General features: G+C 39.4%; 2 protein-coding genes across 2 annotated transcripts in view; one reads left to right on the top strand and one right to left on the bottom strand.

The window, feature by feature from the left end:
• Positions 1 to 17,316, bottom strand: part of LOC139376666 (mitochondrial glutamate carrier 1-like) — a 273,532-nt gene that overhangs the window by 73,335 nt on the left and 182,881 nt on the right. The window lies entirely within an intron of this gene.
• LOC139376660 (von Willebrand factor) overlaps positions 1 to 17,316 on the top strand; it is a 228,581-nt gene that overhangs the window by 162,574 nt on the left and 48,691 nt on the right. The window contains exons 43-45 of the mRNA XM_071119496.1: positions 4,164 to 4,268; positions 12,437 to 12,642; positions 12,762 to 12,911. Coding sequence (XP_070975597.1) covers positions 4,164 to 4,268; positions 12,437 to 12,642; positions 12,762 to 12,911 — 461 coding nt within the window. The remainder of the gene's footprint in view (positions 1 to 4,163; positions 4,269 to 12,436; positions 12,643 to 12,761; positions 12,912 to 17,316) is intronic.

Genomic DNA, 17,316 nt, shown 5'->3' with positions numbered 1-17,316 from the left:
GTATATATAGACTCCCCTTTTTTCTACTGTGTTATTGACTTGTTAATTGTTTACTCCATGTGTAACTCTGTGTTGTCTGTTCACACTGCTATGCCTTATCTTGGCCAGGTCGCAGTTGCAAATGAGAACTTGTTCTCAACTAGCCTACCTGGTTAAATAAAGGTGAAATAAAAAATAAAATAAAAAATGAGCTGTGTTGCTTTTACGCCAAACATAACGTTTTGCATTGTTGCCAAAAAGTTCAATTTGCACCTTCTTCCACATGTTCTGTCCTATGGACAGAGTCTCCCACCTCAGCTGTAGATCTCTGCAGTTCATCCAGAGTGATCATGGGCCTCTTGGCTGCATCTCTGATCAGTCTTCTCCTTGTATGAGCTGAAAGTTTAGAGGGACGGCCAGGTCTTGGTAGATTTGCAGTGGTCTGATACTCCTTCCATTTCAATATTATCGCTTGCACAGTGCTCCTTGGGAGGTTTAAAGCTTGGGAAATCTTTTTGTATCCAAATCCGGCTTTAAACTTCTTCACAACAGTATCTCGGACCTGCCTGGTGTGTTCCTTGTTCTTCATGATGCTCTCTGCGCTTTTAACGGACCTCTGAGACTATCACAGTGCAGGTGCATTTATACGGAGACTTGATTACACACAGGTGGATTGTATTTATCATCATTAGTCATTTAGGTCAACATTGGATCATTCAGAGATCCTCACTGAACTTCTGGAGAGAGTTTGCTGCACTGAAAGTAAAGGGGCTGAATAATTTTGCACGCCCAATTTTTCAGTTTTTGATTTGTTAAAAAGTTTGAAATATCCAATAAATGTCGTTCCACTTCATGATTGTGTCCCACTTGTTGTTGATTCTTCACAAAACAATACAGTTTTATATCTTTATGTTTGAAGCCTGAAATGTGGCAAAAGGTCGCAAAGTTCAAGGGGGCCGAATACTTTCGCAAGGCACTGTATACTCTATATTATAACACTACACTACTAAATTACTATGCCTACAATATATTATAATATTACACCACACCAGATTACTATACCATGCTGTATACAATACAATACAACAATACATTAACACAGTCCAACTGTTGTCCGGAGTACCAGTGTGGTAACTACAGGGCTTTAGCAGCATGACAGTGAATCCAGCTTAATGTTTCTGGATCCTGGTTGGTAGGAGAGGGAGAAGTTGAACCAGGTGAAGAGCAGGGCCCAACTAGCTTGCCTAGAATTTAGACGCTTGGCGGTGCAGAGATATTCCAGGTTCTTGTGGTCGGCCCACACAATGAACAGATGTTCCGCCTGCTCCAGTCCGTGCCTCCACTCCTCCAACGCCATCTTCATCGCGAGTAGCTCACAATTCCCCACATCGTAGTTCCTCTCCGTGGCGTTTAGGAAATGGGAGAAGAAGGCGCAGGGATGTAACTTGAGGTCCAGGGCAGAATGCTGGGACAGGACAGCCCCCACTGAGACATCCGAAGAAGTGGCCTCCACCACGAACTCGCGGGATGGAACAGGATGAACCAAGATGGGAGCTGTGGTGAAACAGTGTCCGGAACTCCCGGTCAGCAGCTGGGGACCACGTGAACAGAACCTTGGAAGTGGTGAGTATAGATGGGGGAAGCCAGGGTGCTGTAACCCCAGATAAAGCGGCGATAAAAGTTGGTGAATCACAGAAAATGGTGAAGATGGTGAAGCGATATAATTCGCACTTCTCAAGGAGGCGTTGGAGAACCTGTCAGACGTGGAGCATGTGTTCTTGGGCGGAGCGGGAGAAGATGAGGATTTCTTTGAGGTAGTCAAAGTCGAACTGGTTCAACATGTCACAGAGAACGTCATTAACCAGAGCCTGGAACACAGTTGGGGCATTGATAAGCCCAAATGGCATGACCAGACACTCGTAGCCGCTGGCTGTGTTGAAGGCAGTCTTCCACTCGTCCCATTCCCGTATCCGCACCAGTGGGTGGGCGTTCCATAGGTACAGCTTGGAGAACATGGTGTCCCCCTGGAGAGTCTCAAAGGCCGTCGAGATGAGTGGTAGCAGGCAGCTGTTCTTCCCCGTAATGTCATTTAGGCCCCGGTAGTCGATGCACGGGCGCAGGGTTTTTGTGCTTCTTCTCCACAAAGAAGATCCCTGGGGATGCAGAAGGCGGGGGATGTGGAAGGACGGATGAACCCTGCAGCTAGGGAGTCCTCAATGTAGGTCTCCATTGCCTTGGTCTCCGGATCCGACAGAAACTACAGTCGTCCCCAGGGCAGAATGGTGCCTGGGAGAAGGTCAATCCCGCAGTCATAGTTTCAGTGAACCAGAACACCTCCTGGAGATCCTGGTACTCCGCGGGAATGGTGGAGTGGTCCGGGGCAACTTCCGAGCCCACAGGAACGTCCCTGGGCAGGCTGTGCTCACTTCAGACAATGTGCGTGGCAGAACGGGCTGCAGACCATAATGGCACCAACAGTCCAGTCTATATTGGGATTGTGTCACTGGAGCCAAGATAATCCCAATACAATGGGAACCTGATTAATCAGCATAAATTGGATTGCCTCGCTGTGGTTCCCTGACACTCATAGGTTTATAGGAGTGGTATTGTGAGTGACCCTGTCTATAGAGCGCCAGTCCAGCGGTCTAATGTCCATGGGAATGGAGAGGGGCTGAGTGGGGATGCCCAGCTCGGACACCAGAGTAGCGTCCAAAAAACTCTCATCGGCCCCAGAGTCGATGAGTACCTAGAGAGATTTCTACTGAATCCCCCACAGCAGGATGGCATGGAAATGGATGCGAGCAAGGGTAGAGGAAAAGTTCTCCATAAGGCCCACCAGAGTACTCTCCCCTTTTTAATGAGCCTGGGTTTTAATGGGCAGGTTGCTACGAAATGTTCAATAGCTCTGGGTGTGGGGTCGGCGGAAGCGCTCAGCCGTAGTCAGTCTAGCCCTGCCCAGGTGTCTGGACTCTGAAGGAGTCGGCCTTCGGTGATTCCTGAGAGAACTCGGGTGAGGTGGGAATCGAGGGTTAAAGGGCACAGATTCCCTCTCCTTCCTACGTTCTCAAAGCCGTCCATCGATTCAGATGGTCAAGGCTATGAGGGAGTCAAGGTCCATGGGCAGCTCCCGGGCTGCAAGCTCATTCATGACCACCTCCGATAATCCGTGAAGAAACATGTCGAACAATGCTTCCAGGTTCCAGGCACTCTCAGCCACCAACATGCGAAAATCCATTGCGTAGTCTGCCACACTACGGGAGTCTTGACGTAGCTGGAGCAGCTTATGAGCAGCCTCTCTCCCAGACAACGGAGAATCAAACACCTTACGAACTTCCGCTTCGAACTCCTCTAGACTAAGAAAGATGGCGGACTGTTGCTCCCACACCATCGTAGCCCAGGCGAGTGCCCTCCCGGACATCAGCGTTATGAAGTACACTATCCTCGAGTGGTCCGAGGGGAACACAGAAGGCTGCATGGTGAAAATTGAGGGAGCATTGGGAGAGAAAAGCCTGGCAGGTTATAGAATCTCCAGCATAGCGCTCCGGAGGAGGTAAGCGGGTTTCTCGGGACACTGGGGTAGGCTGGGCGATTACGAGTGTGACCCGCTGCCCAGTAGGGAATCCACGGAATTGCTCCAGAAGTGTCGAATGCCTGGTCATGGCATTCTGCCAGGTTATGGAGTCCCTCCCGCCATAAGACAGGAGCAAGGGGAAAAACGCTGGTAGGCTTGACGAACAAAACAAACTGGCAACAGACAAACAGAGAAAACAGGTTTAAATACACAGGAGATAATGAGGGGAGACACTTGGTGGGGGTGGAAACAAGCACAAAGACAGGTGAAACAGATCAGGTTGTGACAGTGGTACGTACTACATTATTAAAATACTACAACACTATTCTACAGTACTAATATGTACTATAATGCACTATTACTATATTGTAGTCTACACTAATACTACTGTAATACTGTACGTGTAGTGTGTGATACTATAATACTGTGTACTGTGTGTGTGTGTGTGTGTGTGTGTGTGTGTGTGTGTGTTTGTGTCGGTATTGTTTGTGTGTGTATTGTTTGTTTGTTTACTGTGTTTTTCGCGTACTCTGTGTGTCCTGTGTGTGTGTGTGTGTGTGTGTGTGTGTGTGTGTGTGTGTGTGTGTGTGTGTGTGTGTGTGTGTGTGTGTAGTATGTGACCTGGTTAGTTGCCAGCTGCCGGAGGTTCCTCGCTGTGAAGACGGTCTGACTGTGGTGCTGACTAACCCTGGAGAGTGTCAACCCATTCATCACTGTGGTGAGTAAAACACACACATCCTGAATTGTATGATCTCTATTAAGGATGACTATCTGACTATCGGGATATCTGGATATCTGACTATCTAGATATCTGACTATCTGAATATCTGAATGGACATTGGTTTTTGTCATTTATGGAGATTTTTTTTTTAAAACAATGAATAAGCTTTGTCTAAATGAAATGAAATGTTCCGTTTGGCATTGTTACACACAAGGATATACTGCACTATGAAATTTGAAAATCTTAAATAAAACAACCATCTTTGAATGCAGCTTTAATGACACTGTGTTGAGTTACTGCTGCATATTTAGCCAGCCTGTTCTGACAAAAGTGTACTTTCCCCCGTCTTCAATTAGTAATTCCAGTGCCCACCAGAGCATGGAGCAGAGTTGAGCAGTTGTAAATCCCGCTCGTTGCTCATGGAGCAGGAGCTCCATGTCCTTTCCAACCACTCTGCTAAAAAGCGCTCCGCGATCACAGGAAAAGAAACTGCCACACCAAAATGTCTCTCTTCTTTAAAATCACAATTGAACCAACACCCCTCTATTTTTGTGACTTCCAGGACCTACCATTAGGTTTTGAAGTATTAAAAAAAATATACATATATTTTTTTACATTGTTAAAAAGTAGAGACTTAGAGCTACAAATGATATATCATACACTGCATTTTTGAAGAACAATGGGAAAGTAATTTTGCTTTGAAAGTTGATAAACTTGTTAACTAACTTTTGAGAAAAGGGCCTTGAATTTTTTGGTACCTCCTGGGAGCTCTCCTTTGTCTACACCCATTCAGCATTGTTCACATCCTCTTAAACCAGCCCCACCCATTCAGCATTGTTCACACCCTCTTAAACCAGCCCCACCCATCTGTTTAAGGATTCACATGTGAGGTCATGTGCTAAACAGTGAGTAGTGTAGTAAAGATGAAGACTAAAAGTGGTAGTAGCCTACAATAAGGAACAATTCCAGGTAAACTGAGTGTCCAGATATAAATATGTTATAAATATTAGATGACTCTTACACAGACACACTTGTCTAAATTGATGGGTCACGTGAAAGAAATGCTAAAACCCCCGGCCACATCCAGTGGTGGAAAAGTACTAAATTGTCATTATATGTAAAGATACCTTAATTGAAAATGACTGAAGTAAAAGTAAAGGTCACCCAGTAAAATACTAGTTGAGTAAGTCCTAAAGTGTTTGGTTTTAAAAATACTTAGGTATCAAAAGTAAATGGAATTGCTAAAATGTACTTAAGTATCAAAAGTGAAAGTTATAATAATTTCAAATTCCTTATATTAAACCAGATGGCTCAATTGTATGTTTTAATTTTTTATTGACAGATAGCCAGGGCCACACTCCAACACTCAGACATAATTTACAAACAAAGCATTTGTGTTTAGTGAGTCTGCCAGATGAAATGCAGTAGGGATGACTGGAGACGTTCTCTTGATAAGTGTGTGAATTGGACAATTTTCTTGTCAAAATGTAACAAGTACTTTTGGGTGTCAGGGAAAGTGTATGGAGTAAAAAATAAATAATTTTCTTTCAGGATGTAGTGAAGTATAAGTAAAAGTTGCCATAAATATAAATAGTAAAGTAATGTACATAGACCCCCAGAAATACTTAAGTAGTACTTTACACCACTGTCCAAATGCCATCACACCAGTACATTACCATACTTTATATACTGTTACACATACACTTATCACACAGTATTCCATACAGAAGTTTAGGTCATGCAACCTGAGTTGAAACCTTAGGGAGGTGCACATGTATAGTACATAAACAGATGCATGCACCATATATTTATGTGGTGGACACTTGATATAGTCACATGATATTGTTGTGGTATGTCACATATCAATATAAAGTTTATATATCAATATTTTGCTATGTCTTGCTAAGTGGATGGTCTCTACAGAAGGTGTAAACGGCACAGCCAAATGATTACTTGCATAGTAGCAATATCAGAAATAGATAGTGTCAATATATATAAAATAATATACAGTATGTACAAGAACAATAGCAATATCAGTGATAGACGATGTAGTTACAGTGCCTTGCGAAAGTATTCGGCCTCCTTGAACTTTGCGACCTTTTGCCACATTTCAGGCTTCAAACATAAAGATATAAAACTGTATTTTTTTGTGAAGAATCAACAACAAGTGCGACACAATCATGAAGTGGAACGACATTTATTGGATATTTCAAACTTTTTTAACAAATCAAAAACTGAAAAATTGGGCGTGCAAAATTATTCAGCCCCTTTACTTTCAATGCAGCAAACTCTCTCCAGAAGTTCAGTGAGGATCTCTGAATGATCCAATGTTGACCTAAATGACTAATGATGATAAATACAATTCACCTGTGTGTAATCAAGTCTCCGTATAAATGCACCTGCACTGTGATAGTCTCAGAGGTCCGTCAAAAGCGCAGAGAGCATCATGAAGAACAAGGAACACACCAGGCAGGTCCGAGATACTGTTGTGAAGAAGTTTAAAGCCGGATTTGGATACAAAAAGATTTCCCAAGCTTTAAACATCCCAAGGAGCACTGTGCAAGCGATAATATTGAAATGGAAGGAGTATCAGACCACTGCAAATCTACCAAGACCTGGCCGTCCCTCTAAACTTTCAGCTCATACAAGGAGAAGACTGATCAGAGATGCAGCCAAGAGGCCCATGATCACTCTGGATGAACTGCAGAGATCTACAGCTGAGGTGGGAGACTCTGTCCATAGGACAACAATCAGTCGTATATTGCACAAATCTGGCCTTTATGGAAGAGTGGCAAGAAGAAAGCCATTTCTTAAAGATATCCATAAAAAGTGTTGTTTAAAGTTTGCCACAAGCCACCTGGGAGACACACCAAACATGTGGAAGAAGGTGCTCTGGTCAGATGAAACCAAAATTGAACTTTTTGGCAACAATGCAAAACGTTATGTTTGGCTTAAAAGCAACACAGCTGAACACACCATCCCCACTGTCAAACATGGTGGTGGCAGCATCATGGTTTGGGCCTGCTTTTCTTCAGCAGGGACAGGGAAGATGGTTAAAATTGATGGGAAGATGGATGGAGCCAAATACAGGACCATTCTGGAAGAAAACCTGATGGAGTCTGCAAAAGACCTGAGACTGGGACGGAGATTTGTCTTCCAACAAGACAATGATCCAAAACATAAAGCAAAATCTACAATGGAATGGTTCAAAAATAAACATATCCAGGTGTTAGAATGGCCAAGTCAAAGTCCAGACCTGAATCCAATCGAGAATCTGTGGAAAGAACTGAAAACTGCTGTTCACAAATGCTCTCCATCCAACCTCACTGAGATCGAGCTGTTTTGCAAGGAGGAATGGGAAAAAATTTCAGTCTCACGAAGTGCAATAGATGATAGAGACATACCCCAAGCGACTTACAGCTGTAATCGCAGCAAAAGGTGGCGCTACAAAGTATTAACTTAAGGGGCTGAATAATTTTGCACGCCCAATTTTTCAGTTTTTGATTTGTTAAAAAAGTTTGAAATATCCAATAAATGTCGTTCCACTTCATGATTGTGTCCCACTTGTTGTTGATTCTTCACAAAAAAATACAGTTTTATATCTTTATGTTTGAAGCCTGAAATGTGGCAAAAGGTCGCAAAGTTCAAGGGGGCCGAATACTTTTGCAAGGCACTGTATATGCATACAATCAGGGTTAAAGTGGCTGAGCAGCAGGATATAAAAAATAGTAGCAGCAATGCATGGCGTGTGTGTTAGCAGAGAGTCATTTGAATCGAGGCACTGCAGATAGTGCTGATGACTGGTCCATCCGAACCAATCATGAACAAGGGAATCTAGGGAGCTTGTTTCTGTCCTGCCCTTGACTTTGGTGCAGGGCATGTGATGTCCATAGCCTTTTTATCGCAAAACTCCCTCAAAAAGATGAGTTTGTTGAGCTGTGTCCAGTCCAGGTAATGCTTGTACAGGCAGACCATCTATGGGAGGAAGGATGTCAGCATTGCGCAGCAGCTGAAACCTGGTCCCGACTGAGTCAGAACGCTCTGTGGTGACAACAACATCAGCATCGAAGCTGTAAAACAGGGAATAACATCAACAACAAATTCAGAATACACTACAACCTGGCACATCAATTCACCTCCCAAGTTTATATAAGAACAAGAACCTCATACAATGCAATGAAAATGATATCCACCTGAAGTGCTGGTACTGCTTGATCTGTGGCAGTGGGCCTGAAGTACGGAGTCAGGTGTTAATGCCAGCCATAGCTTTCCCCCAGCACCGTATCATCCTGGGGCGGCAGGTAGCCTAGTGGTTAGAGCATTGGACCAGTAATTGAAAGTTTGCCAGATTAAATCCCTGAGTTGACAAGGTAAAAATCCTCCGCTGCTAACCCTGAGTTGACAAGTTGACAAGGTAAAAATCAGTCGTTCTGCGCCTCAGCAAGGCAGTTAACCCACTGTTCCTAGGCTGTCATTGAAAACAATAATTTATTCTTAACTGACTTGCCTAGTTAAATAAAGGTAAAATAAAATAAATCCTCCAGTCCAACCAGCTGTGGGGTGTTGACCCCTGTCACAGTGCTGTCCTTCACAATACCAGCAATCTCAGACAAAGGGTTCACTCTGGTCTTTCTGAAGCGCTGCTTGATGAGGCCGAAGCAAACTTTGTGTGAACTGTGATCAGGAAGTGAAGGTCCAGACTGTGGTGGAGCTTGTGCATGGTCAGCCAGGCACAATACCAGAGCACAAACTTGCTCTTGTTTTGGTCACTGCAGTTATCACAAATCACGTCCACACGTGTTTCTCAACTCCGTAGTTGGTGAAGAAATGGTGCATGTAGTTGATGACTGAACTGCTGTCTTTGCTGGGTGATATGCCTTCATCAATCAAGTAGTTGACTTGTTGTGGTATTCCTTCACAGCAGACATCAAACAAGCCACACTTGCGAGGAGTTAAAAAGTAGATGGGACCTGGCTGCATAGGGTCAGAAGGATAGTGAACCTAAAAACACCAAAAGAACAGTAAGATAAATTACAATTAATTGTCTCACCCTTAATTGTCTGTCTTTACACAGCTCAGTGAAATGTATATGCCTGCCTCCCATATATATATATATATATATATATATATATATACACATACACACACACACACAGTTGAAGTCGGAAGTTTACACAGTTATTAAAACTAATTTTTCAACCACTCCACAAATTTCTTGGAACCACCCATCCCGGATCCGGGATAATTGTCATCAACTAAGCTAAATAGCATAGCGCAACGGTCAAATAATCTTACTAGAAAATATTCATATTCATGAAATCACAAGTAAAATATAGCGAAACACAGCTTAGCCTTTTGTTAATCACCCTGTCGTCTCAGATTTAGAAATGATGCTTTACAGCGAAAACAATACAAGCTTTTGTGTAAGTTTATCGATTTCCTTGCAAAACATTATGTACCCCTAGTGGCAGGTAACTTGGTCACGAAAATCAGAAAAGCAATCAAATGAATCGTTTACCTTTGATGATCTTCGGATGTTTTCACTCACGAGACTCCCAGTTAGGTCATGACAACGCAGACAAAAATTCCAAATTATATCCATAATATCGACAGAAACATGGCAAACGTTTTTTATAATCAAATCTTATTTTGCAAGTGGACCCCACAACTCGCTGCCATAAAGTACAATTGGTTCAATGACATTTTCAATTAGTTTTAGCCAAATTTTAATAGGTATTTCAATTTTATTTGTTTTTTAATGACGTAGAATGCCCTGCGTACTTTCTCAGTTCATTCAATGCCTCTTTAATGTGTCCAGTTGAGCTTATTTTTAAACCTAAGTAATTGTAGTGTGTGCAGTACTCTATATATTTTGTACCAATTGAGAACTTTGGTCTAATTCCCTGAGATCTGGATCTTCTCTGGAAAATCATTATTTTAGTCTTTTTGGGTTTTACTGCTGTTAAGGTTTTCTTGTGTCGAAAGAGAGGAGCACCACAATGCAGCGTGGTTATCTTCATACATCTTTAATAAAGACGATACAATACAATAAACATAACGTGAAAAACCTAAACAGCCCTATCTGGTGCAAACAAACACAGAGACAGAAACAATCACCCACGAAACACTCAAAGAATATGGCTGCCTAAATATGGTTCCCAATCAGAGACAACGATAAACACCTGCCTCTGATTGAGAACCACTCTAGGCAACCATAGACTTACCTAGACAACTCTACTATACTACAATCTCATTACCTACAAAAACCCCAAGACAAAACACACCACATAAATAACCCATGTCACACCCTGGCCTGACCAAAATAATAAAGAAAACACAAAATACTAAGACCAGGGCGTGACAGCTGCCAGGGCCCAGGTCTGGCAGTACTGCTCTAGCAGGTCCAGGCTCTGCTGTAGGCCATGTGCTGTGGGTGAAAGCAGGCATACTGTATGTCATCTGTGAAGAGTAGGCATTGAACTTCTGAATTGTGGAGGCTAACACCAGGGACTGAGGATTTTTCTAGAATATTGAAGAGTGCAGGGCTCAGATTGCAATCCTGACGAAGGCCCCGCCCCTTGTTAAAAATTTATGTTATTTTCTTGCCAATTTGAATGCTGCATGTATTGCCAGTATACATTGACTTAATTATGTCATATGTTTTACCCCCTACACCACTTTAAATAACTTTGTAGAACAGTCCTGCATGCCAAATAGAATCAAATGCTTTTTGGAAGTCGATAAAGCAAGCGTATATTTTGGTATTATATTGGTGGACATGTTTCTCTATCAGGGTGTGTAGGGTGTAGATATGATCAGTTGTGCGATGTTTTGGTATAAATCCAATTGGGCTTTTACTCAATACATTGTGCTTATTAAGGAAGTGTAGAACTCTTACATTTATAATACTACAGAAAACCTTCCCAAGGTTACTGTTCACACAAATGCCTCTGGAATTGTTACCCTCAAATTTGTCTCCGTTAAAGATTGGGGTTATGAGTCCTTGATTCCAAATGTCAGGGAAATAACTGTTTTAATTTAGTCAATTGAAATGTTGCACTAGTGAGTTTGAGCATCTCTTTTAGGATGCCATTTGGTCCGCATGCTTTTTTAAATTTGAGAGCCTGAAGTTTCTTATAGAGCTCCTGGTCAGTAATTGGGGAGTAGAATGGATTTTGGTTGTCCTTTATAGCTTTTTCTAATCCATTCAACTTCTCATGAATTTGGCGTTGTTCTGCGTTTGTGTCAATGTGAACGGTGTTGTTGAGTGTTTCAAAATGGCTTGTCCATATGTCACCATTTTGTATCGCTAATTCCTCTTGTTTAGATTTTTTGGGTTTTTTCCTCTTGTTTAAATTTTGCCAGAAGTTGTTTGTGTTTATGGACTCCTCAATTAGTGTAAGTTGCTTGCTGTTGTCTGGTGCTTTTTTGGTTCTGAGTGTACGTTTATATAGTTTTAAATTCTCACAGTAACGAAAGCGTAATTCACCATTATTTGGGTTTCTGTGCTTTTGGTTGGATAGTATTCTAAGTTTTTTCCTTATAATTTTACAATCAGCATCAAACCAGTTGTCATCTGTGATCTTTTTTGTTTTGTTTTTTATCAATTACAAGTGTGCCTCTTTTGCCGTTTGCCAGTTTTTTACTGCTAGATTGATGCCTTCTTTACTGTGAGTGAATGTGGTATCCAGAAAGTTATCTAAGAGTATCTAAGACTCATTCATCTCTGTCTCTCTCTCAATTCAATTCAATTCAATGGGCTTTATTGGCATGGGAAACATGTGTTAACGTGTTAACGTGGTAGATAATATACAAAACAGTAAACATTTTTGAAAACAATAAAGACATTACAAATGTCACATTATCTCTATATACAGTGTTGTAACAATGTACAAATGTTTAATGTACACAAGGGATATGGGTTATATTTACAATGGTGTTTGTTCTCCACTGGTTGCCCTTTTCTTGTGGCAACAGGTTACAAATCTTGCTGCTGTGATGGCACACTGTGGAATTTCACCCAGTAGATATGGGAGTTTATCAAAATTGGGGTTGTTTTCGAATTCTTTGTCGATCTGTGTAATCTGAGGGAAATCTGATGGTAATCTCTCTTTTTAACTCTCTCTGTCTCTCTCTCTCTCTCTCTCTCTCTTTCTCTCTCTCAGCCTGTAAGAAAGAGGAGTGTTCTCTCCAGGTTCCACCTGCTTGTCCCACCCACCGCCGGCTGTCCGTTAAACAGACGCAGTGCTGTGATTCATACCAGTGTGTGTGTGACTGTCATAACACCACCCACTCCTGTCCTCCTGGATTCATCACCTCTTCCTCCACCAATGACTGTGGCTGCACCGAGACCGCCTGCCTGCCTGACCAGGTGTGTGTGTGTGTGTGTGTGTGTGTGTGTGTGTGTGTGTGTGTGTGTGTGTGTGTGTGTGTGTGTGTGTGTGTGTGTGTGTATGTGTTTACTTCTCTAATGTTTCTCTGTTCCTTTAGGTGTGTGTGGTAGGAGGCGTGGTCTACCGTGTGGGGAGCCAATGGGATGAGGGCTGTGAGAAATGCATCTGCACCCATCAGCAGGACACACACACTAACCTGCACATCACTCAGTGTGTCCCACCTGTCTGTGACCACTCCTGTCCTCTGGTGACTATATATACACACACTAACCTGTACATCGCTCACTGTGTCCCATTACACACACTACACACTACAGACACAACACACTACACATTACACACACTATAAACACTGTACATTACACACTATACACACTATACATGACATACACTATAAATTAAACACATTATACATTACACACACAATACATTACACACACTATACATTACACACACTATACACTACACACACTATACACTACACATTACACACACTATACATTACACACATTATACACTACACACACTATACATTACACACACTATACATTACACACACTATACATTACACACATTAGACATTACACACACTATACATTACACACATTATACACTACACACATTATACACTACACACACTATACATTACACACACTATACATTACACACATTATACACTACACACACTATACATTACACACACTATACATTACACACACTATACACTACACACACTATACATTACACACACTATACATTACACACACTATACATTACACACACTATACATTACACACATTATACATTACACACACTATACATTACACACATTATACACTGCACACACTATACATTACACACACTTTACATTACACACACTATACATTACACACACTATACATTACACACACTATACATTACACACACTATACATTACACACACTATACATTACACACATTAGACATTACACACACTATACATTACACACTATACACACTATATACATGATACATTACACACATTATACATTACACACATTATACATTACACACATTATACATTACACACACTATACATTACACACACTATACATCACACTCTACATTACACACATTATACATTACACATATTATATATTACACACACTATACATTACACACATTATACACACTATACACACTATACACATTATACATTACACACATTATACATTACACACATTATATATTACACACACTATACATTACAAACATTACACACATTATACACACTATACATTACACACATTATACATTACACACACTATAAACACTATACATTACACACATTATACATTACACACACTATAAACACTATACATTACACAAATTATACATTACACACACTATACATTACGCACAGTATAAATTACACACAGTATAAATTACACACACTATACACTACACACACTATACATTACACACACTACACATTACACACATTATACACTAACACACTGTACATTACAAACTATACACACTATACATCACATACACTATACACTACACACACTATACATTACACACACTACACATTACACACAGTATACATTACACACAGTATACATTACACACATTATACGTTACACACGCCATACATTACACACACTATACATTATACACATTATACATTACACACACTATACATTACACACACTATACATTACACACATTACACACATTATACACATTATACATTACACACATTGTACACATTATACACATTATACATTACACACATTATACATTACACACACTATACATTATACATTACACACATTATACATTGCACACACTATACATTATACATCATACATTATACATTACACACACTATACATTATACATCATACATTATACATTACACACACTATACATTATACATCATACATTATACATTACACACACTATACATTATACATTACACACATTATACATTACACACACTATACATTATACATTACACACATTTTACATTACACGCACTATACATTATACATCATACATTACACACACTATACATTATACATCATACATTATACATTGCACACACTATACATTATACATCATACATTATACATTACACTCACTATACATTATACATCATACATTGCACACACTATACATTATACATCATACATTATACATTACACACACTATGCATTATACATTACACACATTATACATTACACACACTATACATTATACATTACACGCACTATACATTATACATCATACATTACACACACTATACATTACACACACTATACACTACACACATTATACATTACACACACTATACATTATACATCATACATTATACATTACACACACTATACATTATACATTACACACATTATACATTACACACACTATACATTATACATTACACACATTTTACATTACACGCACTATACATTATACATCATACACTACACACACTATACATTACACACACTATACATTACACACACTATACACTACACACACTATACATTACACACACTATACACACTATACATTACACACACTATACATTACACACACTATACACGACACACACTATACACTACACACACTATACATTACACACATTATACACTACACACACTATACATTACACACACTATACATTATACATTACACACACTATACATTACACACATTATACACTACACACACTATACATTACACACATTATACACTACACACACTATACACACACATTATACACACTACACACACTATACATTATACATTACACACATTATACACTACACACACTATACATTACACACATTATACACTACACACATTATACACACACATTATACACACTACACACACTATACACTATACATTACACACATTATACATTAAACACACTAAACACATTATACACACTACACACACTATACACTATACATTACACACTATACATTACACACATTATACATTACACACATTATACACACTACACACACTGTACATTACACACACTATACATTACACACATTATACATTACACACATTATACACACTACACACACTATACATTACACACATTATACATTACACACATTATACATTACACATACTATACATTACACACACTATACATTACACACACTATACATTACACACATTATACATTACACACATTATACACACTACACACACTGTACATTACACACATTATACATTACACACATTATACATTACACACACTATAAACACTATACATTACACACATTATACATTACACACATTATACATTACACACACTATACATTACACACACTATACATTACACACAGTATACATTACACACAGTATAAATTACACACACTACACATTACACACATTATACACTACACACACTACACATTACACACATTATACATCACACACACTATACATTACACACACTATACATTAAACACACTATACACTACACACATTATACATTACACACACTATACATTTCACACACTATAAACACTATACATTACACACACTATACACTACACATTACACACACTATACATTACACACATTATACACTACACACACACTATACATTACACACACTAGACATTACACAAACTATACATTACACACACTATAAATTAAACACATTATACATTACACACACAATACATTACACACACTATACATTACACACACTATACACTACACACACTATACACTACACATTACACACACTATACATTACACACATTATACACTACACACACTATACATTACACACACTATACATTACACACACTATACATTACACACACTATACATTGCACACACTATACATTACACACACTTTACATTACACACACTTTACATTAAACACACTATACATTACACACACTATACATTACACACACTATACATTACACACATTATACATTACACACACTATACATTACACACACTATACATTACACACACTATACATTACACACATTATACATTACACACACTATACATTACACACATTATACACTGCACGCACTATACATTACACACACTTTACATTACACACACTATACATTACACACACTATACACTGCACGCACTATACATTACACACACTTTACATTACACACACTATACATTACACACACTATACATTACACACACTATACATTACACACATTAGACATTACACACACTATACATTACACACTATACACACTATATACATGATACATTACACACATTATACATTACACACATTATACATTACACACTATACACACTATACATTACACACACTATACATTACACACATTATACATTACACACATTAGACATTACACACACTATACATTACACACACTATACATTACACACTATACACACTCTACTATACACACATTATACACTACACACACTATACACACACATTATACACACTACACACACTATACACTATACATTACACACATTATACATTAAACACACTACACACATTATACACACTACACAAACTATACACTATACATTACACACTATACATTACACACATTATACATTACACACATTATACACACTACACACACTGTACATTACACACACTATACATTACACACATTA

This window comes from Oncorhynchus clarkii, chromosome 2 (assembly GCF_045791955.1).
Source record: "Oncorhynchus clarkii lewisi isolate Uvic-CL-2024 chromosome 2, UVic_Ocla_1.0, whole genome shotgun sequence".
NCBI classification, from domain to species: Eukaryota; Metazoa; Chordata; class Actinopteri; order Salmoniformes; family Salmonidae; genus Oncorhynchus; species Oncorhynchus clarkii.
This window is presented reverse-complemented; position numbering and strand designations above follow the sequence as displayed.